The sequence below is a fragment of the Euprymna scolopes genome, chromosome 40, assembly GCF_053919585.1.
Source record: "Euprymna scolopes isolate OS-2025 chromosome 40, ASM5391958v1, whole genome shotgun sequence".
In the NCBI taxonomy this organism is placed as follows: Eukaryota; Metazoa; Mollusca; class Cephalopoda; order Sepiida; family Sepiolidae; genus Euprymna; species Euprymna scolopes.
This window is the reverse complement of record NC_136521.1, coordinates 43,633,917-43,660,686: the sequence shown is the minus strand read 5'-3', so window position 1 is coordinate 43,660,686 and position 26,770 is coordinate 43,633,917. Positions and strand designations below refer to the sequence as shown.

The 26,770-nt window shown below is 34.3% G+C and overlaps 1 protein-coding gene across 2 annotated transcripts in view; it reads right to left on the bottom strand.

The window, feature by feature from the left end:
* LOC145265506 (short coiled-coil protein B-like) overlaps positions 1 to 24,405 on the bottom strand; it is a 63,342-nt gene extending 38,937 nt beyond the window's left edge. Inside the window, exon 1 of one of the 2 annotated variants that reach the window (XM_080121406.1) lies at positions 24,254 to 24,405. In XM_080121406.1, coding sequence (XP_079977532.1) covers positions 24,254 to 24,390 — 137 coding nt within the window. In that variant the 5' untranslated portion in view covers positions 24,391 to 24,405. Of the gene's footprint in view, positions 1 to 23,723 lie in introns of both variants that reach the window. The other variant, XM_080121405.1, reaches the window with a different exon arrangement.
* Positions 24,406 to 26,770: the final 2,365 nt, after the last annotated feature.

Below are 26,770 nucleotides of genomic sequence, written 5' to 3'. Positions count from 1 at the left end.
GAATGAGATTTTGCTTGCAAAGTATTTAATGAAACTGCAAGTAAGCCACAGAACATACTTGCATACGCATATGGGTGTGGCTCAGAGGCTGAGAAATAAGGATGGAGAGTTGTATGTTTTGGTTTCAATTCTAGCTGATGGCACCCAAGTCATTTTGATCTCACTACTATATATTAGGTATAATATAATAACCAATAGAAAATTGTTTCTATAATAATAAATATGTAATCCGTACGAATTATGCTATCATATTTAAACGTATCTTATGACCGGACAATGCCGGGAAGGCAACCTGCTAGTTTAAAATAAAAATTGGATATTTTGCTTTTGGCGTCTTCTGCATTTCAGTACAATTGGGGAAGCAGGAACCTGGATGGGAATTCCAAAGTCTAGTAGTTCTGGGGGAAAAAACTATTAGAGTAAAAGGCTTTCTTATATCTAGAGATCTCTACTGTGTAGGGGTGGGACTCTATTGCTTGTTGAGTTTGTCGGGGGTATTTACATAGAGGGGGTACAAGGGCTTGTAGTTCGTCAGATTATAGATTTTAATTTATATTTGCATCATGGAAAAAAAAAATCTTGTTTCATACGAGTTATTCTGATTAGAACATATATGTGAAAAAAAAACAAAAAAAAACACCATCGAAGATTATACAGACTTTAATTTTTTATCAGGTCATGAAGAAGGACAGAGAAAAGAAAAAAAAAACACAAACTGTTTCTATGCCCGAAGATGACATTATACAGTCGAAACTAAGTTGATTTTATATAAACACTGGCTGTATACACCCGACGTTGCTCGGTTGAAACATATTGCCAAGTGAAGGGATTAGTCACTATTACAGATACACCGAATATCCCAACTTGTTACAAAAAGCGATAACATGTTGAATTTAGTGAAACGTAAGACATCCATCTTGGTTTATGAAAATCAAACGCAAAGCAATTCTCATAGCTTAAGTGGGAAATAACTCTCATAGCTTTAATAAATAAGCCTACTTCCAGTTTTAAACGCAACTGTTGTCAGCTATTGATAAGTGAAAATAAATTAAATATGAATTAAATTAAAAATAAATCATCTCTGAATAATATTTCTTAATAGAACAATTAAAACGATTCTATTACAACAAACAATCAGAATCGAACTAACAATTAAAATAGATTTCCTTTCATGTAATATGCAAATTGTATAAAAAATGTTTATACAATAACTTGTTTGTACTGCAGCATTGCTTCCAACAAAGCCTTATCAGATGATGACTCTCGGTTCAGGCATGATTTCAAGCCGAAGCATCACTACCACTAGCCCAGAGCGCCCAACACTACTTTGTTGGACTGTCGTCATTCTGTGGGATTGCCATATCCACGCTGGTGCAGATAGAGCTGTCTCATATATTCTCTATATATTTTTTCTTGTCTGACGGAGAAAGACTAAGATTATTCAAGAACATGAAGGTGGAGTTCGCAATAAAACCTCGGCATCCAACTACGATTAGAAATACAATTGTTTTCCTGTCATTTCTGACGGTCCTGGATATGACCTTAAACTATATCTGATGATGAGGCCCCAGCTTGCGGCCTTTGGCGAGTGTGGAGCCACCCTTTAATTGCCATTGCTACGAGGTCCACTCTGACCTGGAGTTGTAGTACCTGTTAGAGTCCCAACTATGGGTTAAATAGAAACCAACTTGAAAAAAAAAAATTCTATTAAAGAATTTTTCTTCAAAATCACTGGATTTGGCATTAAATAACCTGAAAAGGATTGATATACCGTAAAACAAACAACCAACCAAACAGCCATTTCTGACACATTCTTCTCGTAGATCCTCAAATCTTTCCAGCTTATGCTGGTGTGGCCAGTCAAAATTTTCTTCAACTGGAACTATTAATTCAACAACAAAAACTTTTTTCAAATTAACAGACTAAATGACGATATCCGGATGCTGATCCATTAAGGTTATTTCAGTTGGAAATATGAGCCGGTGTTCTAAGTCGAATGCAACGCACCAGCCCATACAGCCATCAAACCATGACGATCTGTCTATTTTTACATAAAGATTTTGAACTATTTCCTTCTTTAACAAAATGAACTGCCCTATTGGTATTTTAATAAATTCTACGGTATTAACATTCCAAACAGAGTTACTTCCCTTGTATTTACATTGCAGGTCGAAAACAAATATAGCTGATCCTTGTATCATGAACGTACATGTTCTATGACAATGGTTAAATTTATGCAAAGTCCCCAGACGCTTGCTGCGGACCTATCATACTAAAATCAAATATAAGAAAATGTATCCAAGACAAAATATTCCCAAAATATATATTTAAAAAAAAAAAAAAAAATTCTAATAAATCTTAATTGTAAGTAAGAAAACTTTTGGGGGAATATTCTGTATTGGATGCATTTTTTTTTACGATGCTTGATTTTAGTCTGACAGGCCCGCAGCAAGCATCAGGGGACTTTGCTTGAATTTTACCGAAAATTAATTTTCTTTTAACTTTGTTTTTTTATTACATTTTCACCCCAAACAAGGCACAGTGCATCTTTGATGTAGGGGGCTACTATCAGGGACATAAGTTGCAGGGATACTATGTAGGCGGTTGAGCGGTAAAATGTCTGTTCACATTAAATTTGAACTTCTGAATTTCAGTACAGTTGGGGAAGCAGGAAAGCGGAAGGGAATTCCAAAGTCTAGTAGTTCTGGGGAAAAAACTATTAGAGTAAATGGCTTTCTTATATCTAGAGATCTCTACTGTGTAGGGGTGGGACTCTATTGCTTGTTGAGTTTGTCGGGGGGGTATTTACATAGAGGGGGTACAAGCGCTTGTAGTTCGTCAGAGCATCCACCATTAAAATACTTGTAAAACAGGCAGATGGATGCAACATTTTATCGATGAGACAGAGGTTGAAGCTTAGATGACAGCTCAGGGCCTATCAGATAGACGACTCTCTTTTGAACCTAGTCCAGGAGCGAGATACTAGTAGCAGATGCACCAACCCAAATGTGACAACAATACTCCATACATGGTGGCCTTGTAGAGGTACAGAATACTTTCAGCTGTAAAATTTGATTTTTGTTCTAATACCGGAGAAGTGCTGAGGTTTATATTACATATATATAGAATAGGAATGCTGTGATTTATTTTAACAAGTATAAATTACCAGAGTGCTCAATTATATATGTAAAAGCATAATATTTTATTACAAATAACGATGCTTGTGCAGTTTACGGACCATGCTATTTTTTTTAGATAGGATTTTCAAGTTAAATTAAATTTTTATGGTATCTTTTATTAAACTGTTAGGTGAAAGTACAGAATAATTATGAGAAAAAAAACAAGCCTCCTTTACATGTTAAGAATGGATTTCTAAATAACATTATCATTTCAGCATGTTCCGTAAACAGCACAAGTGCCTACATAATGCTATACATTAATTTGAGCAATTATCGATACTGGCAATTTGTGCAGATTAGCGGTGTTTTAAACCAACACATTTCAGGTGAAAACATTATTGCATACTTACATGTCACGTGGAAATTAGTATACATTCCAAAAATTTATAAAAATGATCCAGTAGAAAAATAATTACAAGTAAAAATAGAATTTATCAAATTATCAAGTTTTATCATCTGATTAGCAGGCAACCCGGCATTGCCCGGTTGTAAAATATGCATAAATATATTTTAATTCATACAGAAACTGAGACGGGCATTTTCACTTTTATAGATAGGAAGATTTAATGTAAGAGAGTTGTGTGACCAATTCTGCAGGACAAACTGATTTATCTCCCTTGATTTAAAGAGACGTTGCAAGCCTATCTTTGTTTTATCGTTATTTCCATGGCAGGTGCTCGTCTGAACTCCAATCTCTGGTCTCCCCCCTCGCCAATCTTTTACAAAAAATCCCCGTCTAGCTGAATCCACTGTCAAAAACTTTCCCCGCTCTTTATCTATGCGTTAATCAAAACGTAGATTCCATGAACAAAGCTTCTTTCTTAGAACTGCACGCCTGTGGAACTCTGTTCCGTCTGCCTGCTTCCCTCCAGACTACAACTTGGATGTCTTCAAGTCAAACGTAAACAAATTCCTGATGAACCGCCCCCTTAAGTAGACACTTTAAATATCCACACTAACGTACTGTACTTACAATAACACTTATCCCTGGGCTTCCGGGCCTTGATAAGTGGTGACCACCTTGTAAAAAAAAAAAAGGTCTGCCATTTTTAAACACAAAATGTCAGGATGTAATTGTGGCTGATTTTCTGGTTAAAAATGCATCTAGCACATCTACTGGATCATTTTTTGTAAGTTTTGGAATTTATATTGATTTCGGCATGACACATATGTAATAATGTTTTTACCTGAAATGCATTGGTTTAAAATATCATTAATCTGCACAAGCACCCAATAAGGGTATGTTTTACTACAGACAACAAACTAAAAAAAAGTGTCCAAGAAACGAATACATAATAAATAAATGTTACCAACGGCAAGGTAAATTACTCTTGTACCTACCTGGAAAAGCTTTTTGTGTTTTAACATATTTTAAAACGATCATTTAATCAGAAACACAAGTAGTGCGGAGTTGCTGAGTTAGAACAGCAGCAAAATGGCCGATATGTTGTTTCCACCTTTGAAATCTCTATAATGGCCCCAAAATCAAAAATAAAACCTAATACTGATATAAACCCGCTTGATAACAATCACCATGGCATTTATTGAGTTATTTCTATCAGTATTTTATTTTTTTAATATTTTTGAGCCATTATTCAAAGGAGATAGCATCATGTCAGCCATTTTGTTGTCGTTCTAACTTAGTAACTGTACACTATTTGTGTTTTGGATTAATTAAATGTCTTAAAATAAATTAAAAATGAACTTAGCCAGGTAAATATGGTAAATATAGTAAAATTAGCTTGCCTTTCGTAACATATATTGGTTCTTCTTTGTTATTCTAGCGAAATTCGAAAACTGAAATATTGAATTTCAAATGAAACCAATGGTATCTAATGGATTATCATGTCACAGTAATGAATACACCCAAAAATTAAGAAAGACGATAAAGTAAAAAATTAACGAAAGTGAATTTTTTACTTTCTTTCCACCTTAACAATCACCTTCAAAATTACAAATTTTTTAGGTTTTCGGGTATGTGGAAAATGAATATCGCATTTAAATTTGCCGCAAACAAGTAGTTTTCTCCAATATCAAGTAATGTAATTCCTTATGTTATCACGAGGTTTGGACAAAATGAATGCTGATGCTCCAAATGTATTGATAGAAAAAAGTCCACTAATATCGGCATCAATTTTTTTTAATAAGCACAAAAGTGTCAATTTTAGCCATTTTAACCCGAAAGGCACCCCTAGAGGGGCAACCAGAGTTTGCCCAAAAAATCAATTCTGTTACTTTTTTACTCATATCATGTTCAATGTTTGTGCAAAAAATTCTAAGGCATAATTATTGAGAAACGTGCGGACAGATGAACGGACAAGGGTGAATTTACAGATTCACCCTTCTTTTGTCGAGGGGACCAAAAAAAAAAAAAAAAAAAAAAAGAAAAGACGTTGTTAATTCCTGTATTGATAGAACAAAGTCCACTGATATCGGCCTGCTGCTACGAATTCAGATGAAGGGCATGTGAGCAAGAAAAAGCAAAAATAGTTCAGGAGAATCAAAAACAGTTGACCTTGGCAGGCTAAGTTAAGTAAAGCCGGTACCCCATTGTTACTTTTGTGCATACGCAAAAGTAAGCATTCATAACACAAAGCCACTTGTTTTTTAGCATTTCGTATCCAGATTGCAACGACGCTGGAGCGATAAATAAAGACTAGATACGGGCAAAATGAATGCCGACGCTCAAAATGGATAAACATTTTCACCTCTCCCTTTACTTAAAAATTCAACAAAAATCAGGAAATTAACCAATTTTAATAAAATGTTCAGTATTTATCAAATAATGATCACGGAATATAATGAACTAATTATTTTTTATTTAAATCTTAGTGGAAATGTATTATTTTGTTTAAACAAAAAATACGTTTACTAAAGTTATAGCTTTCAGTAATAAATAAAATACGCAAGAATTTATTTTTGCTTTTTTATATAAATAAAGCATTGTAATTTGTAACAATAAAAATAAAATAATTTTTACAGGAACATTACGAAAAAAGCCCCTAAAGTCCGTATTAATGAATTTGATATAAATCGAAGAAAAATTAATTTCTCGAACTAAAGATATTACCATTGAATTGCGCATTGTTTATTTAACATTTTCACACAAAAAAATTATAATTGTAAAAAATATGTCTACTTTTTTTTTTTAAATTACAGATTTCGCATGATTTTTATATATATAATGTCCTTGCTCGTAAGAATGTGAAACTTTCGGCGTAACATATTTGTTCTATAATATTGCACAATAATTAAAAGAAAAATTTAAAAACAGGAACATAGAAACATAATTAAATTAAAAAATGGAAAAATTTATACAAACGTTTAGAACAGAAATGTACGGATACACGTCTGGGGGAAAAAAAATTATCACACCCCCTTCCTCCCTATTGATTATATGACGTCATTTTCAGTCTTTCGACTGGCTGAAATTTTGGGCCTCCGTATATTCCGTGTTTAGAAAAACTTTAGCTTGTTGTGTTTTGCGAACGGCAGAATCACTCTGTTTTCGGATAATTTAGGTCTTGTACAAACAAGGCGTATTTTATTTTTATCTTATTCAACATCTTAGGACTTTACTAATTATCTTTTAAATAGATCCAGAAAACCAATATCTATATATATAAAGGCAAAATGTGTGTGACCATTTCGTGTAAGTCTTTCAAAAGCTTTTCGAGCACACGCTCCCGGGGTCGTTACTATCGCTTAAAACTGTGTATATAGGTCCTATATAATAATATCTAAGAATTAGGAAAGCGCGTAGCGTATAGATTTATTTACGTTGATTTTTACAAAATTATTGCTATTTTGGCTTCTCGCATGTTGATTGGGGTTTTTAGCATAAATAAAGTGAAACTAAACTCAAACGACATCTTCTCGGCATTGCGCTGAGAAAAACGTCCAGAAGCAATCAGCTTTGATCAGACAGTTCTGGACAATTGGGAGCTGCTTCCCCCCTCCCCAATATCTGTTGGGGGAAGAAACAGTTAAATTTGAGTAAACAAACCCAAACGCTGCGTGACTTCTATTTGACCTGCTTAATTAGGCCAAATGGAAGCAGCAGAGTTAACTTTTATTGCGCACGTGTGTTTTTATAGTATAATAACCTGGTTAATGTTGTCTGTCGCCGTGGCTCAATGGGTAACGTAGTACGTTTTTTTTTTTCACACATTAATTTCCAACTCAAGGGTACGGGTTCGATTCTCATACTTACCTACCAAAACATTTATTTTATTATTTAACCCCCCCCCCCCCGGTTTTGATTTAAAAAAAAAAAAAAAAAAAAAAAATGCCGGAAATTATTCTCTAGAGTAGATAAACTTAGGACTTTATTTAAGTAGTATACTTAATATATACTATTACTGCAAGCTTGCCTGTATTGAAAATTCTTTCTTCTTGTTTTCGAATCCTACCTTATATAGTTAGCCTTATGTTCAAGTACATTCGAAATATAATACAGTGCAAAGAAAGTCACTCATGAAAACGGACCTCCTAAACTAAAACCTTGAATAATTATTTAAACCCTAATGTAAATTAATATTAAGCAGTCTTTACAAATTGATAATAGTTAATTATTGGATTTTAATTAATTATAAGATGAAACTTTAATGATTCAAACGAGATAGATAACCGACAAACTTCCACCCATTAATATGGGAGGGGAGATTATCACCAAAAGTGTCATGAATTATTAAGTTCGCACCGGACTTACTACTTAGATATAAGTTACTTGTACCCATTCCCCTTTCTCCCCCCCCCCCTTTTTTTTTTTTTTTTAAAATGGAGAGTAGATAATACAGTGGATGTGTTATCGGCAGCTCCAGTAACTCTCGCTTCTCCTATTTTGTCATTCAGTCCTCATTCAATGAGTGATGTTTCTGACAAAGGGTGAAGAAAAAGCTGCTTAAAGGTCGGTACTACTTGGTGACCAGTAGTCTGAGATGTCGGATATTTTTCTGTCTTTGTCTGTCCTTGTTGCCATGTCACTAGTAAGGGTGCTGGAGGTAAACGTTTTGTCTGGGCTGACGTTATCCGCCTGATAGTCAGGGACCCGAACCTTGGATTAACCACTAAGGAGGCTGTCCTATCAGCAGGCGCAAAGTACTGGGACTGCTGTATCGCCATTTGGTGAGTGGATCTGGACCATGCAGTAGTCTCTGGTGGGGCCTCTCGATGCCATACTAGTGGGTAATTGTTACGGCTTTACCTTTTCGTGTGCTACAAATAAAAAAAAAATTTTTCCTGTCTTTTTCTCTCTTACTTTCCCTCTCTGTACTGCTCTAACCAAGTATGCCGACCTATTCCACAAATCCCAAAACCTCAACATGAAATATCTCCAGAATAAAAACTCGATTAAACCTAGAACCCCATCTTCCATCGTAGACCCCTACTACCAGGTCTCCTTCTCCAATATCAAGGGTCTACGTTCCAACCTTCCAGAGGTTGAAACCCAATTACAGGAGACGAAACCGGACATATTATTTCTATGTGAAACTGGAATAGGGCCGACCACTTCCCTAGATGAGTTCATAATTAATGGATACTCCAATTTAACAGCTAAATCTGACTCCCAAGATCGCCATGGGCATGGAATATGTGCCTACATTAAGGATGGCTTCCCATGTGGCAGGGATATCTCTAGAGAAGATCCTAATTTACCCTATATGTGCTTCAGGGTTGCACTTGCTAACACCACTGTATTTATATTTGCCCTCTATAGGCCCCACAACAGCGGAGTTACTATCTTTAAGAGCATATCTGAGAAAATAGACCACATAATGTCTTCACATCCCTCGGCTAACATCCACATCTGTGGTGACTTCAACGTCCATAACGTGGAATGGCTAACCCATTCAAATAAGACAGATGATGAGGGGAGGTTTTGTCATGATTTTGCCATTGCTTATGACCTCACTCAGATTGTTCGCGAACCCACCCGTGTGCCCGATACACCCAATCAATATGCAAGCCTCTTAGACCTTTTTCTTTCAACTTCCCCTGAGCTATGTTCATGTACCGCTCATTCTCCTTTAGGATCCTCCGACCACTCCGTCGTATCAGTTAAGATAAAAACAAAATGTAAGAAGCCATCAGACGTACCCCTCCACCGTACTGTATACCGATACTCTATGGCTGACTGGGATAGCTTCCGTACATTCATATCTGATTTATCTCTGCACTCCATGTTTAAAAAGGAAGTGTCCTCTATAGTATCAGATCTGACCGAATGGTTAATTGTAGGCATAGACCAATTCATACCATCTAAAAAATTCCAACAAAAACCTAACAGCCAGCCATGGTTCTCCCCAGAATGTGCTGCTGCTATCGCGCACAGAAATCACTTTTTCCATAACTACCAACGTAATAGATGCACTGAGACTAAAGCTGCTTTCAGGACTGCCAGCAACCACTGTAAAAGAGTAATAAAAAATGCAAGAGAGCTATATGCCCAGTCTGTTAAATCCAAGGTAGCTGATCAGCGGCTTGGTTCCCACCAGTATTGGCAAATAACAAATAGGATCTTGAACAGAAGTGTGCGTTCTATCCCAACCATTATCAATGGACCAGAGGTTATCTCGTCAGCATCAGACAAGGCCAAACTATTTGCAAAGAACTTTGCAGCTAATTCTACCCTATGCGACGAAGGCCATCAACTCCCCATATTTCCTCCTATAACACAGAACAAGCTAGGTAACATACAAATATCCGTGCATGAGGTCGCCAAGCTAATAAAAAACCTAGATTCCAGTAAAGCAACTGGCCCTGATGGCATCCCAATTATAGTGTTAAAAAAGCTTCAACCAGAACTTGCTCCCATACTTACGAAACTATTTAAGCGCTGCCTTAAGGAGAAGTGCTTTCCGACCCCCTGGAAGACCTCCTCAGTTTGCCCTGTATTTAAGAATTCAGGTGATAAGTCATCTCCCTCTCAATACAGACCAATAAGTCTTCTCTGTGTTATGAGTAAGTTACTGGAATCAATATTAAATAGAGAAATAGTAAACCACCTCAGCAGGAATAACCTTCTTAGTGACACACAATATGGTTTCCGCTCTGCAAGATCTACCGCAGATGTGCTGACGGTTATATCCCACAGGATTAGTGAATCTCTTGACAAAGGCTTCCTTTCTAGGGCAATTGCTCTCGACATATCAAAGGCCTTTGACAAAGTATGGCATAAGGATCTACTTCACAAGATTTCCAGCTACGGTATAACTGGAAATGTTTTCTCAATCATTAAATCATTTCTCTCTGATAGGCTCATAAGAGTAGTGGTAGATGGACAAAAATCGGAGGCCTGCAATATAAATGCTGGAGTCCCTCAGGGGTCAATCCTGGGCCCAACTCTCTTCCTGATCTACATCAATGACCTCCCTAAACACATACTTAAATCATTCGTTGACATCTATGCTGATGACACGACCATCTACGGCAACACATCAAAGGCTGTAAATGACAAAGTTCTCTCGGATTCTCTCTCCTCTGATCTCGAGCGCGTGGTTCAGTGGGGGAAGATGTGGCTAGTTACCTTTAATGCATCCAAAACCAAACTCCTATCCTTACATCATCAACGCTCTGATCCCCAGCTGGCATCAATTGTGATGGATGGCTCTCGTCTGGGTGAGGCCCCGTGTTTTGACAAGCTTCTGGGTTTGACCTTTACTCCTGATCTGAAATGGAACACGTACATCAAGTCTATGGCCAAGGTCGCAGGAAAGATGGTGGGATCCTTCTACCGCTCCAGAAGATATCTCACTACTGATGCAATTCTCTATCTATATAAAAGCCAAGTACGGCCAAGGATGGAATACTGTTGCCATATCTGGGCAGGAGCTGCCAAAAACAGCCTATCATGCCTTGACAGAGTACAAAATAGACTTCGTGGTTTAGTGGGGGATGCCCTTTTCTCTACCCTGCAACCCCTCTCCCACAGAAGAGACGTTGCGAGCCTATCCTTGTTTTATCGTTATTTTCATGGCAGGTGCTCGTCTGAACTCCAATCCCTGGTCCCCTCTCGCCAATCTTTCACGAAAAACACCCGTCTAGCTGAATCCACTGTGAAAAATTTCCCCCACTCTATATCTGTGCCTAAATCAAAACGCGGATTTCATGAGCAAAGCTTCTTTCTTAGAACTGCACGCCTGTGGAACTCTGTTCCGTCTGCCTGCTTCCCTCCGGACAACAACTTGGATATCTTCAAGTCTAATGTTAACAAATTCCTAATGAACCGCCCCCCTAATTAAACACTTCATAAAATCTCCTCACTAACGTGATGTACTTACAATAACCCTTATCCCTGAGTGGCTTCCGGGCCTTGATAAGTGGTGATCACTGTGTAAAAAAAAACAAAAAAAAAACCTCAAGACACCCGGGGCATCGCCGGGTACTCCCCGCTAGTTTATTTTGTAAAGGATTTTTTGCAATGAATTTATTTAACTTCAAAATTTAGCTGAATTGAGTAGCTCGCTATGAAAACATTTTTCATAACTTTCTTTTTTTTCACGTGTACAAATATTTATTTTGCTTTTGGAAATTAAGTTTAGTCCTTAATCTTTCAAATGCAATTAAAAAGTAGTCGGAAACCTACAAAAAAAAATTATGATAAATCGGCTTTCAAAACTAGGCCCCCCTATCGTTGTCCACCCATTTTTGCCCGTGCCTAGTTATCACTGAGTGGACAAAGACAATTAGCAAAAATTTGAGTTTTGCAAAATAAAAAAAAATAATAAAAAAAAAAAAAGAATAAAGAATAGTTCGCTAAAACATGTGATAATATTTGATTTTCTTAAATAAAAAAAACAAAAAACTACTTGATCGATTTACGTGATATTTGGAATATGACATCTTCATGCAGTGACAAGTACGTACATTATAAAGATTTTTTTCAGATTTTTCTTGTAAAAATTTTTTTCTCGGCCCAATTATAGACATGCAGTATGCACCCTGTTTTCATTAATAATTAATTGGCGGACCTGAATGAGCTGCCCCTCCCTCTCCCCCGCCATAAAATTATCGTCAATAATAGACTTGAGCAGGAATTTTTTTTTTTTATAGGGTTTGTATTACTGCACACATAGATTCGGTAAAGTTGTCAAAAAAACAAATATATAACAAATAAATATTATCAAAGCAAGATAAGTTACTTTTCTACCAAACTGGATATGTTTTTAGTGTTTATATTTAATGTAACATGTTTATTCAGCTCGAAAAACAGTGTTTACCGATGTATTGGAAAATTCAAAATGGTGGCCGACTCTTTCTCGGAGACGGTAAGTTTGGGAAAATGAGTTGTAAATAAAAAAACAGTCAAAACACTGTTAAAACCCCACCGAATATATGTCAACCTATGTCACGGTAACATATATTGAGCGAGTTTCTAACAGTATTTTGTCTGTTTTTTTATTTATAACTCATTTTCCCAAACTTACCGTCTCAAAGAGAGAGGAGTCGGGCGCCATTTTGAATTTTCCAATACATACATCGGTAAACACTATGTTTTTCAAGCCGAATAAACATGTTACATTAAATATAAACACTAAAAACTAGGCACCGCCAAAAATGGCCGAAAAATCAAGTTGTTGTTTTTTAAAACAAAATTACATTTATTAAAATCAATTATTTCTGAGTAACTTTTTTTTTTCCAGTAAGGAAAAACCCTGAATTTTATTATATAGAAAGCAGAATAATGTAAAACTTTTTCTACTATTTTTAATTAAATTTTAAATGTTAAATTTTCCCCAAAAGTTAACAATTGGCATTTTTTGTTTTGTACAAAAAACGTATATAAATAGTTAAAAAAAAAAAAAAAAAGGTTTTTGAAAGAATTAATTTTTTATTTCTTGTCTAAGATTTAAGGTGATTTTCTATGAGAATATGCAAAAATATTATAATATAAGTACCTGGATTTTAAATAATTCCACTTATTCATATAAGCAACCAGTTACTTCGAGTCGATTTGATTACTGTTTACATTTGTACTTGATAAAAAGCAAACTACGGAAGACCAAAAAGCAAAAAAAAAAAAAAAAAAAAACTTATTTTTCAGTGACGAAAATTTCAATGTATTATTAACGCTGAGGCCGGCCAGTACCAGATGGGTGACCATTTGTATGAGTTTGATTTTTTAATGTGCATGTGTAGGGGGGCCAGGCTCTCCAAAATGGGGAGGGGAGCAATTTAAAGCAGAATAAAAAAAATTATTTCAGCGCGTTTGGTCCACCGTAGTCGAAAGGCAGCAAAGGTTTCCAAACTTGATCGAAAAAATAATGATATTTTTAACACAAAGGGCACAATATTTATCTATTTTTTTTTTTTTATCAATTCTTCAAAGCATGCCCTGTTTAATAATAGTCATGCATTATTCGGCTCGCTAAAAAGAAATTGCTAATTTATTTATCAAATATTTTAAAATGGCTTTTTTCGTATAAATACTAAAAAAGTTTTGGGTTTGTATTACTGTACACATAGATTCGAAAAAGTTGTCAAAAACAAATATATAACAAATGTTATCAAAGGCAAGATAAGTTACTTTTCTACCAAACTGGATATATTTTCTGTGTTTTTATTCAATGTAACATGTTTATTCAGCTCGAAAAACATGCAGTGTTTACCGATGTATTGGAAAATTCAAATTGGCGACCGACTCTCTCTTTAACACGGTAAGTTTGGGAAAAAGTGTTATAAATAATAAACTAGACAAAACACTATTAAAAAAAATCACCGAATATATGTCAAGTTATGTTACGGTAACATATATTGAGCGAATTTCTAACAGTATTTTGTCTAGTTTATTATTTATAACACCTTTTCCCAAACTTACCGTGTTAAACAGAGAGTCGGGCGCCATTTTGAATTTTCCAATACATCGGTAAACGCTATGTTTTTCGAGCTGAATAAACATTTTAAATGTAATAAAAACACGAAAATTATATCCAGTTAGGTAGAAAAGTAACTTATCTTGCCTTTGATAACATTTATTTGTTATATATTTGTTTTTTGACAACTTTTTCGAATCTATGTGTACAGTAATACAAACCCAAAATTTTTTGTTTTCTTTTGCTTAACTTAAATTAACTATTTTACTTAACATATTCACCGAATTTCACACTTCAAAACTCAAAAGCGGGATAATTAAACACAATCGAAGTTCTGATATTCAGACATCAAAATAAGGTATGCAAACAAGTTTTTTGTTTTTAAATCTATAATCCCATCCCTTACAACAACATAATGTTTTGTTCAGTTTCAGATGATTATTTTAAGCATATTTGGAACCCCCTCAAAACAAGGGGGTTGTAAGCAAAAAAAAAAAAAAATAAAAATATATATATATATATATATATATATATATATATATATATATATATATATATATAAATATTGTTTATGAAAAATAAGTACACTGTTATAAAGTTCATTCTTCTCTTAATAATCGCTGAAAATTTCGCATTGATTGGATAATTATCTCATTTTTTGGTAGATTTTTAAATAGACGGTCCGTCAAAAAGTACTTACCTGCCCCCCCCCCCCAGTTTTGGCGGTGCCTACTAAAAACATATCCAGTTAGGTAGAAAAGTAACTTATCTTGCCTTTGATAACATTTATTTGTTATATATTTGTTTTGTGACAACTTTTTCGAATCTATGTGTACAGTAAAACAAACCCGATATCCCCCCCCACGTTAAACGTCATTAAATAAACTTCGTAAAAAAATTTTCCTGTTAATATGAAAGTTAAGTCTGTTATCGACGATGATCATCCGCAGAAAAAATTTAAAAAAAAAAAAAAAAAACGTGAAAAGGAATTTTTATGGCAGTGGGGGTCGGGGGCTCGTTCAGGTCCACCAATTAATTTTCTATCTTATCGTTTTTCTTAATTTTTGGATATTTTCATTACTGCGACATGACAATGCAGTATTGCAGTAGATATCGTTGGTTTCACCTAAAATTCAATATTTCAATTTTCGAATTTCGTCACAATAACGCAGAAGAACCAATTTATTTGTTATATATTTGTTTCTTGACGCTTTTTCGGTTTGTTGTATACTGTAAAACATACCCAATAATAGTAATTGTCTGTATTTTTGAGATGAGTTGTTTTCATTGATTGAGATTGTCGGACTGACTTCCTCATCTTGGTTGTTATTGTCACAACGTTTCGGCCGTTTTGCCCTCCGGCCTTCGTCAGGTGAACCCAACCCTTTATTATTATTACGGGGGTACCGTGTTCGGACTCCAGCTAGGCTGTAAACTTTGATACAACGCCTAGGACCACTCGGTGGTCATAGACGTTGTATCAAATTTTACAGTTACCCAAAGGTGCTGAGTTCAATCCTGAACGAAGGCAGTGAAAAAGTAACATTGAAAAACAGAGAATCAGCAACTATGTCCCAAAGCCTAACTGGAGTCCGAACATGGTACCCCCGTAATAATAATAATAATAAAGGGTTGGGTTCGAGACTCCTAACAAACCGTTCACCTGACGAAGGCCGGAGGGCAAAACGGCCGAAACGTTGTGACAATAACAACCAAGATGAGGAAGTCAGTCCGACAATCTCAATCAATACCCAATAATGTTTTTAATGACTGCGGTATTATTAAAAAATAAATAAATAAACATACAAAGTCGTAGCAAATAAATAAATTAGAACAACAAAAATATACTGGTAAAAAAAAAATTGCATAATTAGAACGTCTAATTCCATTGACTAAACATGGAAACCAAATTAAGAATAGTGTGTTCGGAATAGCAGATTCATTTTCCGAAACGAAAGGAATACCGTATTCGGAATGAAAGAATAGCAGTTGGATTTTCCGAACGGCCCAACACGATGACGTCACCTGTTGTATTGATTTTAATCGAGTCAGTTTCATTCATTCGTCCAGAGGAAAAAAAGGAATGAATTTTTTTCTCCTCGTTTCTCGCACAATAATATTTAAACAGGAATTACTTATTGAATAAAGCAATAAATAAAATACGCTAAAGTGATGACGAACTTTCTAAAACATTCAGCAGTATACTATATCTGAGTATAGATAACAAAACGAAAACGTGCCTTTAAGAAATAAACGTCATCAACGGCAAGATAAGCAACTCTTCTACCTCCCTGAGTATTTTTTTATTTTAACTTATTTTAAAGCATTTATTTACTTCGAAACATAGGCAGTGCCAAGTAGTAGGTTAGAACAAGATAGAAATGAGACGGTTATCTGGGAAGTCTCAGTAATCGCTCAAAAATAAAAAATACTATAGAAACTCACACACAAAAAATGTCATGGTAGTATTAAAAACTTTATTTGCAATTAGATTTTATGACTATTACGAACACTTCCTGGTTAGGATCAAAGTGTTTCTGATGCCACACTATCTTTTCGGTCCTCTCAGTGAATAAGAATCTTACTAGACCATGTAATTTAAATTTTTGTCCCAATCCAGGTTGCCTCTTTTTGGAGGAGCTCACATTAAAAACCTTGTCCTCATGCCCCCCCCCCACGAGGACAAGGTTTTTAATGTGGGAGGTAAGTAAAAAGAAAAATCTCTTAAAAAAAGTTATATACATTTTTTTTAATTTTCAACTCATTAATAAAAAAAAAATGGTACTTCTACACTTATGTTACCGTGCTGAAATAACGTTATTTATAAAGCAATTCTTAAGATATGGAGTGGGAGGGTGTTTTTTTGTAATTATTCTGTACTTTCACCTAAAAAATTTAATAAAAATGATATCGTAAAACTCGAAAGTACTATTAAAAAAAAAAACAGCACGGTAACATAAGTGCATAAGCATGAAAATAATCATTTTAGAATAATAAAAAATGGTCTTTAGTTTTAAATTATTTCAACCGCAATTCCACGGTATGTCCGGTCATTAGAAGAATCTTCGACTAGCATCAATTAATAACGATAATGTGATAGGTACGATGAAACTGCAGATAGACCAAACGAAACTGCGATGAACGTAATAAAACTTAGCACTTATATTAAGTCCATTATTTGTTCAAGCTTTATCTTAATTCGGTTCGATTCCATTTACTAATAATAATTCATAATTTTTTTAAAGTGAAATATATACAGTTCCATATTCATGACAAAACAAATTAAGTATGAGTCATAATCTCTTTTATACACAATATGTGCGTAGTAGTAGTAATCGTATAATATATACTTATGACAAGTAAGCTACACAAAAACGGTTGTTTCAATTTAGCCTGACAAGATCCTTCGGGAGATGAAACAAACATAATATAAGGATATATTTTTAAATACTACGTAACTCTACCACTGTAATGAGTAAATACCGAAATAAAATATACAGTGCCAAGGCTACCTCCTTTTCTCATAATATTAATCAGTACTAGGACTTCTACTTTTTGAGGGCATACAATCAACGCGTCGCATCATCACTAGACTTCGGCCACAACTAACGAGACCTATCCGGATATAAGAAGCCAAGCCCAACATATGAAGGTGGAGCAACTGGAGCAGTGGAGCATACACACTTAAGGGCCTCTGCACGTCATTGATAATATGTCATATCTTGACCGTACAAATAATTTTATTGATAAAAGTAACCAAATAATCCTATACATGAATGTGATGGTAAAAAACATGATTATCGGACACACCGTGGAACTGCAGTTAAGTGCTGTTTTTTTTTTTTTTTTTTTTTTAATTAGGTATGTAGAAAAAAATTATTAAAATGAAGCCATTTTTTATTTAATAAGCGATTAAAACAAATATTTCCATAATGTTCATTTTGGCCTTCGGGACAAGATCAAAGTGTAGTATCTGTTCTTCAGATGCTGCACTTCCATTTCTTGTTCTCTTTCAGTGGAGGAGAAATCCTTCACGACTGAGACAATTTTTATTTTTGTACCTTTTCTCCACGTTAAAAAACGACCCTGGTGTCTAACTCTGTCCCGTGGGGAGGCATAGTAATAAATAGGTACAAAAATAAGTAAATGGTAGTTTGTTTGAAGCATTGCTGGTAAGGAATATATATGGAAATTTTAAAAGCAGAGAGCAATGCGGAAAGGACTGGAGTCACAAGAGGAAAAGAAACCCAAATAGACGGGCATGTACGAGTAGAGAAATGTCTAATTATTTATTCATTTATCACTCCTCTTATTACATAATTATTTGCAACTAAGTTATTGGTATGTCCGGTGTATATTAAGTCCGTTGGTGGTATGGAACTTTGATTAATTTCAGGAGAAAGTACCTCCCTTTTTCAAAAAAAAAAAAAAAAAACAAGAGTATATTCAAGATGGCGAAAGAGACTAGGACCACAGATAGAGGTTGTTTTTAAATACACTAATTCTTAACATAAGGAAGCTGTCATTGTGAACGATTCGCGCATGTGCATTCGTGAAACAGCTGACAAACAGATAAAAATCCAATGACCCCTTAGCAGCCGTTTTTTTCCGGATGAAAACCGATTAAAAAGTTTTCCACATATCCGAATGCACTATATACCAAATTTCAACTGTATAGATAAAAAAATTGTTGAGTATATAGGTTAAGAAGTGTCCCCTCTCACACACACACATTTTCATTTGTGTGTGTGTGTATAAAAAAAAAAAAAAAAATTAACCCGTTCTGATTTTACAGTCATAATCTCATGACATTCGGTCCGATGACCGCATAGTTACCTTCATGCAAGTGAATGAGTATGCACGTGTCTGAGGATAAGCACTCTTCAATGATGATTTTTTAAAAGTCAAATATTTTTTATTATAACTCATAGCGAATATAGTATATACCTGAACCGGATATCAAGCATCTTCCTATAAAAAGCACATATGAAATGATCATCTTCAACTATCTATAATAATAAAGAAATAACTTATTGCACAAATTCGATCCATGGCCGTTTGGCCAGGAACAAAGTGTAGTATCTGTCCTGATGCTGCAGTTGCTGCACTTATTTTATTCTGTCCTCAGTCAGTGAAATAGAAGTCCTTCTAAAACCGAGGTATTTTTTTTTTTTTTTAATTTATTTTCCAACCCAAAGAGCCCATTTTTGAAGGGGCTGGGTCTTCCCTCATTAAAAGCGACCCTAACTTTGTTCTCGTGAGGAGAAGAAGTAAATAGGAATCTCGGGTTTGTATTAAAACCCACAGAGGTACGAAAAAGTTTTCATATATATATATATATATATATATATGTTCATATTTCGTTTATATGTTCAAATTCAGCCATTTTATTTGGCTGGGATTGTCTTTTATGAATATTTCCTAGTATTTTATAAGACTTGAAAACATTAGATTCACCCACTTGTAATCTAATTCATTTCAATACCTCAAAGTGTGTGTGTATATATATATATATATATATATATATATATATATATATATATATCAAATAAATGTTATCAAAGGCAAGATAAGTTACTTTTTTCTGAGTAAGTTTTTAATGTTTTTATTTACGGTAAAAATTTTATTCGATTCGAAAAACAAGTAATATTGAGCGCTACCCGGAAAAAAAAATGACCGCGATGTCTCTTTACATCTTTGAAGTCTCGATGATTAGTTCAAAATAAGAAATAAAACAAAATGCTGGTAGATACCCACCCAATAAATAACATTTATTAGGTGGGTTTGTTTGATTTTTTATTTTGAACTAATTATCGAGACTTCAAAGACAGACATTTTGATTACATTTATTTGCTATATATTTATATTTTTTTTGACAACTTTTTCGTACCTCCGTGGGTTTTAATTTAAACCCCGAATTTCTAATTTAAAATTGGCTAATCAGACGAATTAGTCAAAAACTATTTATTTTGAATTATCTACTCATCTGTGGACTATTTGCATTACAAAATAATAATAATAATAATAATATTTCGTAGAAATTATTAGTCTTTCAGCATAAATATCGATTCTGAATAAACTATCACCATTTCTTTTTTAAGTCATTAACGTAAACAAAATGACTGGAAGTCATAACCGTAAGTCACCATCAAGTAGACTGTTTCTCTTTTGTACCAAGCGATCATCATAATATATTTAAAGACTCACATAAAAAATGTTTTCAGTTATCTTTACGCTTACGGTTTCCACTTTACTTCCGGTTACCCCTCCCTGTGTTAAGAAATTTGTTTTTTGAATAATAACGTTACTATTTAGAAAAGCCCCTCTTTATTCTGTACTTTCACCTAACAAATTAATAAACAAAAAATACTGTAAAAAAAAAAAAAATCAATAAAAACGAAGGAGTAACCGGAAGTGAAGTAGAAACAGTAATCGTAAAGATATTTATTTTTCAGTAAAAAAAAAAAAAAAGTTAAGTAAAAATGGAATTTTTAATAAAAACCATGAAATAATTTAAAACTAATAATCAACTTTTAAAATATTTTTTTCTTTTTTTAAGTGTAAAATTAATTATATCGATATCAAATTATACTTAATAAGTATAATTGGATATCGATATAGTTAATTATTACTTATAAACGTTATTTTTACAAGAGAAATAGCCCATTAGGGGAAATTATGAATTTTTACGACATGCCCCAGCGTAGTATAAACACCCCCAGTCACCTCATGTTAAGAACGGCTTTCGGAATAAACACATCCCCTAACCTCCCCATGTTAAGAACGACTTTCGAGGTTGAGGGTGTTTATTCCGAAAGCTGTTCTTAACATGGGGAGGTTGCGATTTTTATAATACGCTGGCTGGGGCACATCGTAAAACTTTACCGAAATAATTTTTTTTTTTTTTTTTTTTTTTTTACTAATTAGGGATTTTATAAACACGGATTCTAATTTTAGATACGACGGTCATGCTGAAGTTGCTACTTTCTAGTGTACAAAAAACACTGATTTATTTACATTGATGAAATTTACATTATCCCTCCCAATAAAAATATTTTCTGGATTATTGGAATTGCGTAAAATAGGCAATAATAATAAAAAAAAATATCCGCGTGACTTAAAAAAAAAAAAAAAATGGCAAACGAATACAATGCAACAATATAAATAAATCAATTATAAGAAATTAATATACTGCGTGCACTCCACTGCAGTAGTGCACTGCATTGATTGCATTGGAAAAAAAAAAGTATTTTTCCCCGTTATTCTTGTATCCATCCATTTAGGAAATAATAGAGTGCTTGCGAAAACATTATCACGTCATGTCATGTTGAAATTAGTATGAATTCCAAAATTTACGAAAAATGATCCTGTACATATGCAAGATGTATTTAAAAAAAAAAAAAAAAAAAAAAAAACATCACGCACCGATTGCGTTCTGAGATTGTGTTTTTAAAAATGGCAGACCCTTAATTCAAGTCAAGGGAAGATAAGTTAGTTTGTCATACTGAATTGGTCGCATAACTCTTCCACATTAAAACATACGATAAAACTTATACTTCGATAAATTCTATTTTTTCTCATTATTTTTCTACTGAATTAGTTTTCGTAATTTTTGAAATTTATACTAATTTCGCTATGACACCTAAGTACATAATGTTTTCACCCGAAATGCGTTGATTTACAGCATCATTATTGAGCTACGCAAGCACAAAAAAAATATTTACCTATTTTGTTCTATGCGATCATTAACTGGATGATTATTTAATGTTTTTGGCTATAGTTAAAAGATCCTTCCCTCACCCTCATTCTATAGTCTGTTTTTTTTCCCCCACGTCAATAGATTGAGAGAAAAAAAAAAAAAAAAAATTCTTAACGCATTTATCACTAAAACAAACCGAAAAAAAAACAAACATATATAATAAATAAATGTCACAGTGACATTTCGCGAATTTCTATCAGTATTACGTTTCATTTTCGAATTTTGAGCGATTATCAAGACCTCAAAGAAAATCAATGGCTTCATATTTGCCATTTTGCTGTCGTTTTAACTTAACTTAGCACTGCTTGTGTTTCAAATTACATAAATGCTTAAAAAAAAAAAAACAAGTTTAAAAACACCAATAACTTATCCAGGTAGGTAGAAGAGTAATTAATATTGCCTTTATTTGTTATACAGTTCTCTTTTTCGACACTTTTTTGGTTTGTTGTCTATAGTAATAAATGCCCAAATCTTTTTATTTTTCTATTTTGATAGCGTGGGGTCAGAGGGTAAATTCTTAGTGAATCCGTTTTAAATATAGATCAAAAAGTAAATGTGGTATTGTGGTGACTGGTGAAATGAACGTCATAAGCAAATGGCGAAACCATGAAAGGAACTGTCTGAACGAACGAGTCAAAAATGAGTCAAGTAATAGAGTCAGATAGTCAAAGGATGACTCCCCCCTCCACACACACATATTTTGATGGTCCTGTGCCTAATTTGATATTGGAATTTTATTTTCCAACGTGGAACTTCTTCCCTGCAAACAACAACTTGGTCGTCATCGAATCCAAAGTGAATAAAGATTTGTCATAACCCTTCCCCATACGTAACTTGTCTTTGTTCATTCCGATAATCATTACTCGTCATTGAACAGATAATCGATTCAACTCATTATCCTCGAGTGGCTGTTGGCCTTGATAACAGCGACTCAAATCATTAAAAAGAAAAACAGCACTACATCTACTCTCTGTGCCAGCCTATTTAAAATATCCTTAATCGTTTGAATTCAATTTTGATAAACAAAGTATATGATTAGCAAGCCGCACAGTGTTGCCCGGTCGTAATATACGCTTAAATATATTTTAATTTATGCAGATTTCATATTTATAGAGCAAATACTCTATTGATTTTTATATTGCACCCAAGAGTAATGATTTCAAAAGTAAATAATATGGTAACTCATCATGCTCGTTTTGTGTCGCGCTGAAATAATGTTATTTAGAAAGTTGGAGAGGGGAGGGTGGTTTGTCACTATTTTGTCTAACAATTTAATAAAACATAAATCTTCCTTGTTTCCCGATTTATCTCCCTTGTTTGATATGTCGTCTTTCTTTGTACAAGCACTGAAAATAGTTTTTGTTGAAAGTTGAAATGAGATTAGTTAAAAAAAAAAAAAAAAAAAAAGTTTTTTTTTTTTTTTTTTTTTTACGAGAGTACCCAGCAGAGTATAAACACTACCAACCTCCCCATGTTAAGAATGGCTTTCGAGGTTGGGGGGGGGGGGGTTATTCTCAAAGCTGTTGTGAACATGGAGAGGTTGGGGGGGGTAATACTACGCTGTGTACTCTCGTGAAAAAAAAAAATTTTTTTGTACTAAATGTACTTATTTTACCGTGCGGAAATAATAACGTCATTATTTAGAAAGTCATTCTTAACATGTGGAGGGAAGGGATTTTGTAATTATTCTGTACTTTCACCTAACAATTTAATAAAAAAAGATATCGTAAATATTGGATTTAAATTGAAAATAATACTATTAAAAAAAAAAAAAAGAAAAAAAAAGCACGGTAACATAAGTGCATAAGCACCACAATCAATTCAATAGTTCTATTAGGCATAATCAATAAAATAAATAAACCCCCACGCACGGTAGACATTGGAGATGATTTTAAATTTCACTCTTTGTCGAAAACGTCCGCTTCATGCCACCATCAACCATCTCCATCTTTTTATTTATTTTTTTCTTACCTGTAAGTTTCACTACGTGTGTCACTGATGATGGTGATATCCTCTGTGGTTTTCATGCTGCCCGGGGTTGAGATGATAGAGTTGCTAATATTAGAAGATCCTCCCAGAATTGAGGAAAACAAATTATTTGAGGATGAGGAAGATGTTAACGTCGAAGTCGGGGTATCTCCGGTTTCACTATCACTGGACAACGGAACATTAAAGAGCTCCCGATCAACACTGACTGACATTATTAACAAAAAAAAAAAAATAAATAAATAAAATAAAAAGAAGCACTAATATAGGCTTCCTACGGTTAGTATTATTATTAATTCAATATTAATAATGTTAGCACAGAAAAGCTTGTGTTAAATTTAAAAGGCCTGACTTTATCAGATATATATCAACGTCGTCAGTTTCTTTCTGCTACTTGTTTTTTTGTTTTTTTTTTTTAAAGCAAAGCAGTTTAGTAAATGTTAGTAAGGCAGAAAGCTAAAGCTTTCGAGGTGTTAATAATGTGCCAGTAAGATATATAAGGCAAACACATTTACCAATATGTCGTTTTCTGTTTGAGGGGAGAAATTAAAAAAAAAATTTCGCAAGGGTGAAATATCCTCGAATTATATTTTGTGAGGTTGATTAAGAATGTCGACCACTTGCTTGGCCTGCCACCAAACGGATGATTCATAAACTAATTAGTATTGAAAATACTCGACGCAAGGGCAATAACTCTCACTGACTTATTCGTCACAGTGTTTAAAAAGGGTCGATAGTTTTTCTTCTTTATTTACTTGTTGGTTCTATCCGGCGTTGGTCAGAAGTTTGCTTTCGCAAATTGCCCATCTTCTCTTAATTTCTTGTAAAATAATTCTTGTCCAGAATGGCTCCAATATTAAAAAAAAAAAAAAAAAATGAAGAAAAGATCTGTATGATGTTGTAGGGTAGGGGTGCAAGTTTAAGTGAAATGAAATCTCTTTGCCCAAACAAAATAATAATAATAAAAAGAATGAAACAAAATGACACCTCTTTCTGATTTAAAATGAACCGCATTTATTTTTCAAAAAAAAAAAAAAAAAACAAAAAAAAAACAAGGTGAATAAACAAAGATCCGATCGGTTAAAGTTCTTTCGAAGTCATTATGATTAGAATGTTAGATGAAAGTCCTTCGTGGAATCAAGGAGTTTAGAAGGTTAAAGTCCTGTGTGAAAATAAGGAGATTATTTTAAACTTTGTGTTTTATCTAACGAAGTGCGCCTGCGCCTTACTTAAAAGTCCCATGAGGAAAGTAATTCGGTGTTATTAATTAGAAAATGTACAGAATGGATGCGTGTGAGCACAAGTGATTTTCGAGTGTCCGCATGGTGTGTGTAATCATGGTGTTGACGGCTTTGGCAGTGACAATGTTGAGAAGACAAGAGGCATGTTCTCGTGCGTCGTCGGAGCGAGAAGAAAGGAAGAAGACTGAAATGACTGAATGAACGAAATGAATTAATTGTATTCACTCTAGAAGAGTGTTTGACTGTTTGATGCATTTTTATACATTTTGGGTCGTCTCCAAGAACAAGATTGCTACTGCTGATATTTTGGTTTTTGGAAAACTGTTAAAAAAGCAATCTTCTGAATTTTCTCATTGGTTGTTTGTATCACGTGATACTGTTGCCAACTACGTCCGCCAGAAATATGTTCATTTTACTTTTGTTGTTGTGAGAGAAGTGTGTGGGTGTATTTGAAATTGTGCCTTTGCTGGAAGAACTTATTTTATGCAAAATGCGCGGGGAAATTGAAATGAATAAAGGTTCGTTTATTTGCGCGGGAGCGTGTGTGTGTTGTGTGAGTGACTGCACAATGTACATCATCATGCAGTCTGTCAGTCTTGACGATGACTTGTTGGGGCCTCAGTGCTTTATCCCTCGTGTTGACGTAGTCTCACTCCATCACCACAGGACTTTCCACTTTGGCTACAAAATTGCTTGTGCAGTTTAGGTGCAGTATCTGTTGCGCATCAGATAGACACCCTCTGAACCTCCAATGCTCATGTCCAGTTGAGCGAACCCATGACGACTGGCAGCAGAGGAGGCTGCAGCTTCTGGCCGAAAGTAATCTCAGCGAGGTAAACAGTCGCTCTATTGTGTTCGCTACTCTGCCTTTTCTTTCTTGATGAGGTTCCATAGCCTTTTAAAGAAAACTGCAAGGCAGCAGTAGGATTTGAAATCAGAGTTTCCATCTCTTAACCTTTTGCTGTGATAACAAGGAAGTGGTGTTTGATTTTGGGGTTGGTTCCCCTATTCTCCACCCAACCAAAGGCACCCAAAAGACAGTGGGGTAGGGGTTGGTAATGTGCCAAGGCATGTTTACACATCGGTGGGCCATAACGCATTACCTCTGGGGTCCCCTACTAATTTGAGATCTCCTAAAAGTTTAGCCTGGGGCCGCAAGGTACCCAGTTCTCATGTGTGGCCAATGTGGAAGCACTGTAGGAGTCTTGATGATGGAGAGGCTATGTACTGGCAGGGAAGACTTATGCATAGCTGCTCCCTTTTCACCATAAGGTTAACCAGTGGTGTTAGCTGGAAGCGAGAAGGCATACAAGCATGAACTTAACACTAACTTCTACCTAACATACTAGACACATCAAATACACCTGCCGGATTAAGAATCCAAACGCACACACTGTATGATGTACGCACCTGTGACGAAACGAAAATATCATATTCCAAAAATCACATAAATGGATCAAGTAGTTTTATTACTACATTAGAAAATCAAGTTTTATGAGTAATAGAATAGTAATAAAAGTTTTGCCTGCTGTTTTGAAAAGAATCTTTAAAATTAAAGGGAGATAACTCAACAATAAGCCATACTTGCTAGACTTATGTTGTAATGTCTATGAATTCCCATTAATCATTAATCACTTAAAAAATGATCTTATTTTTAAAAATAAAACTACTTGATCAATTTATGTGATTTTTGGAATATGATATTTTTTGTTTCGTCAGAGGTACATAAATCATACAGATTTTTCTTTAATTAGTTAATTTTTTTTTTTTTTAATATATGGGAAATTCTGA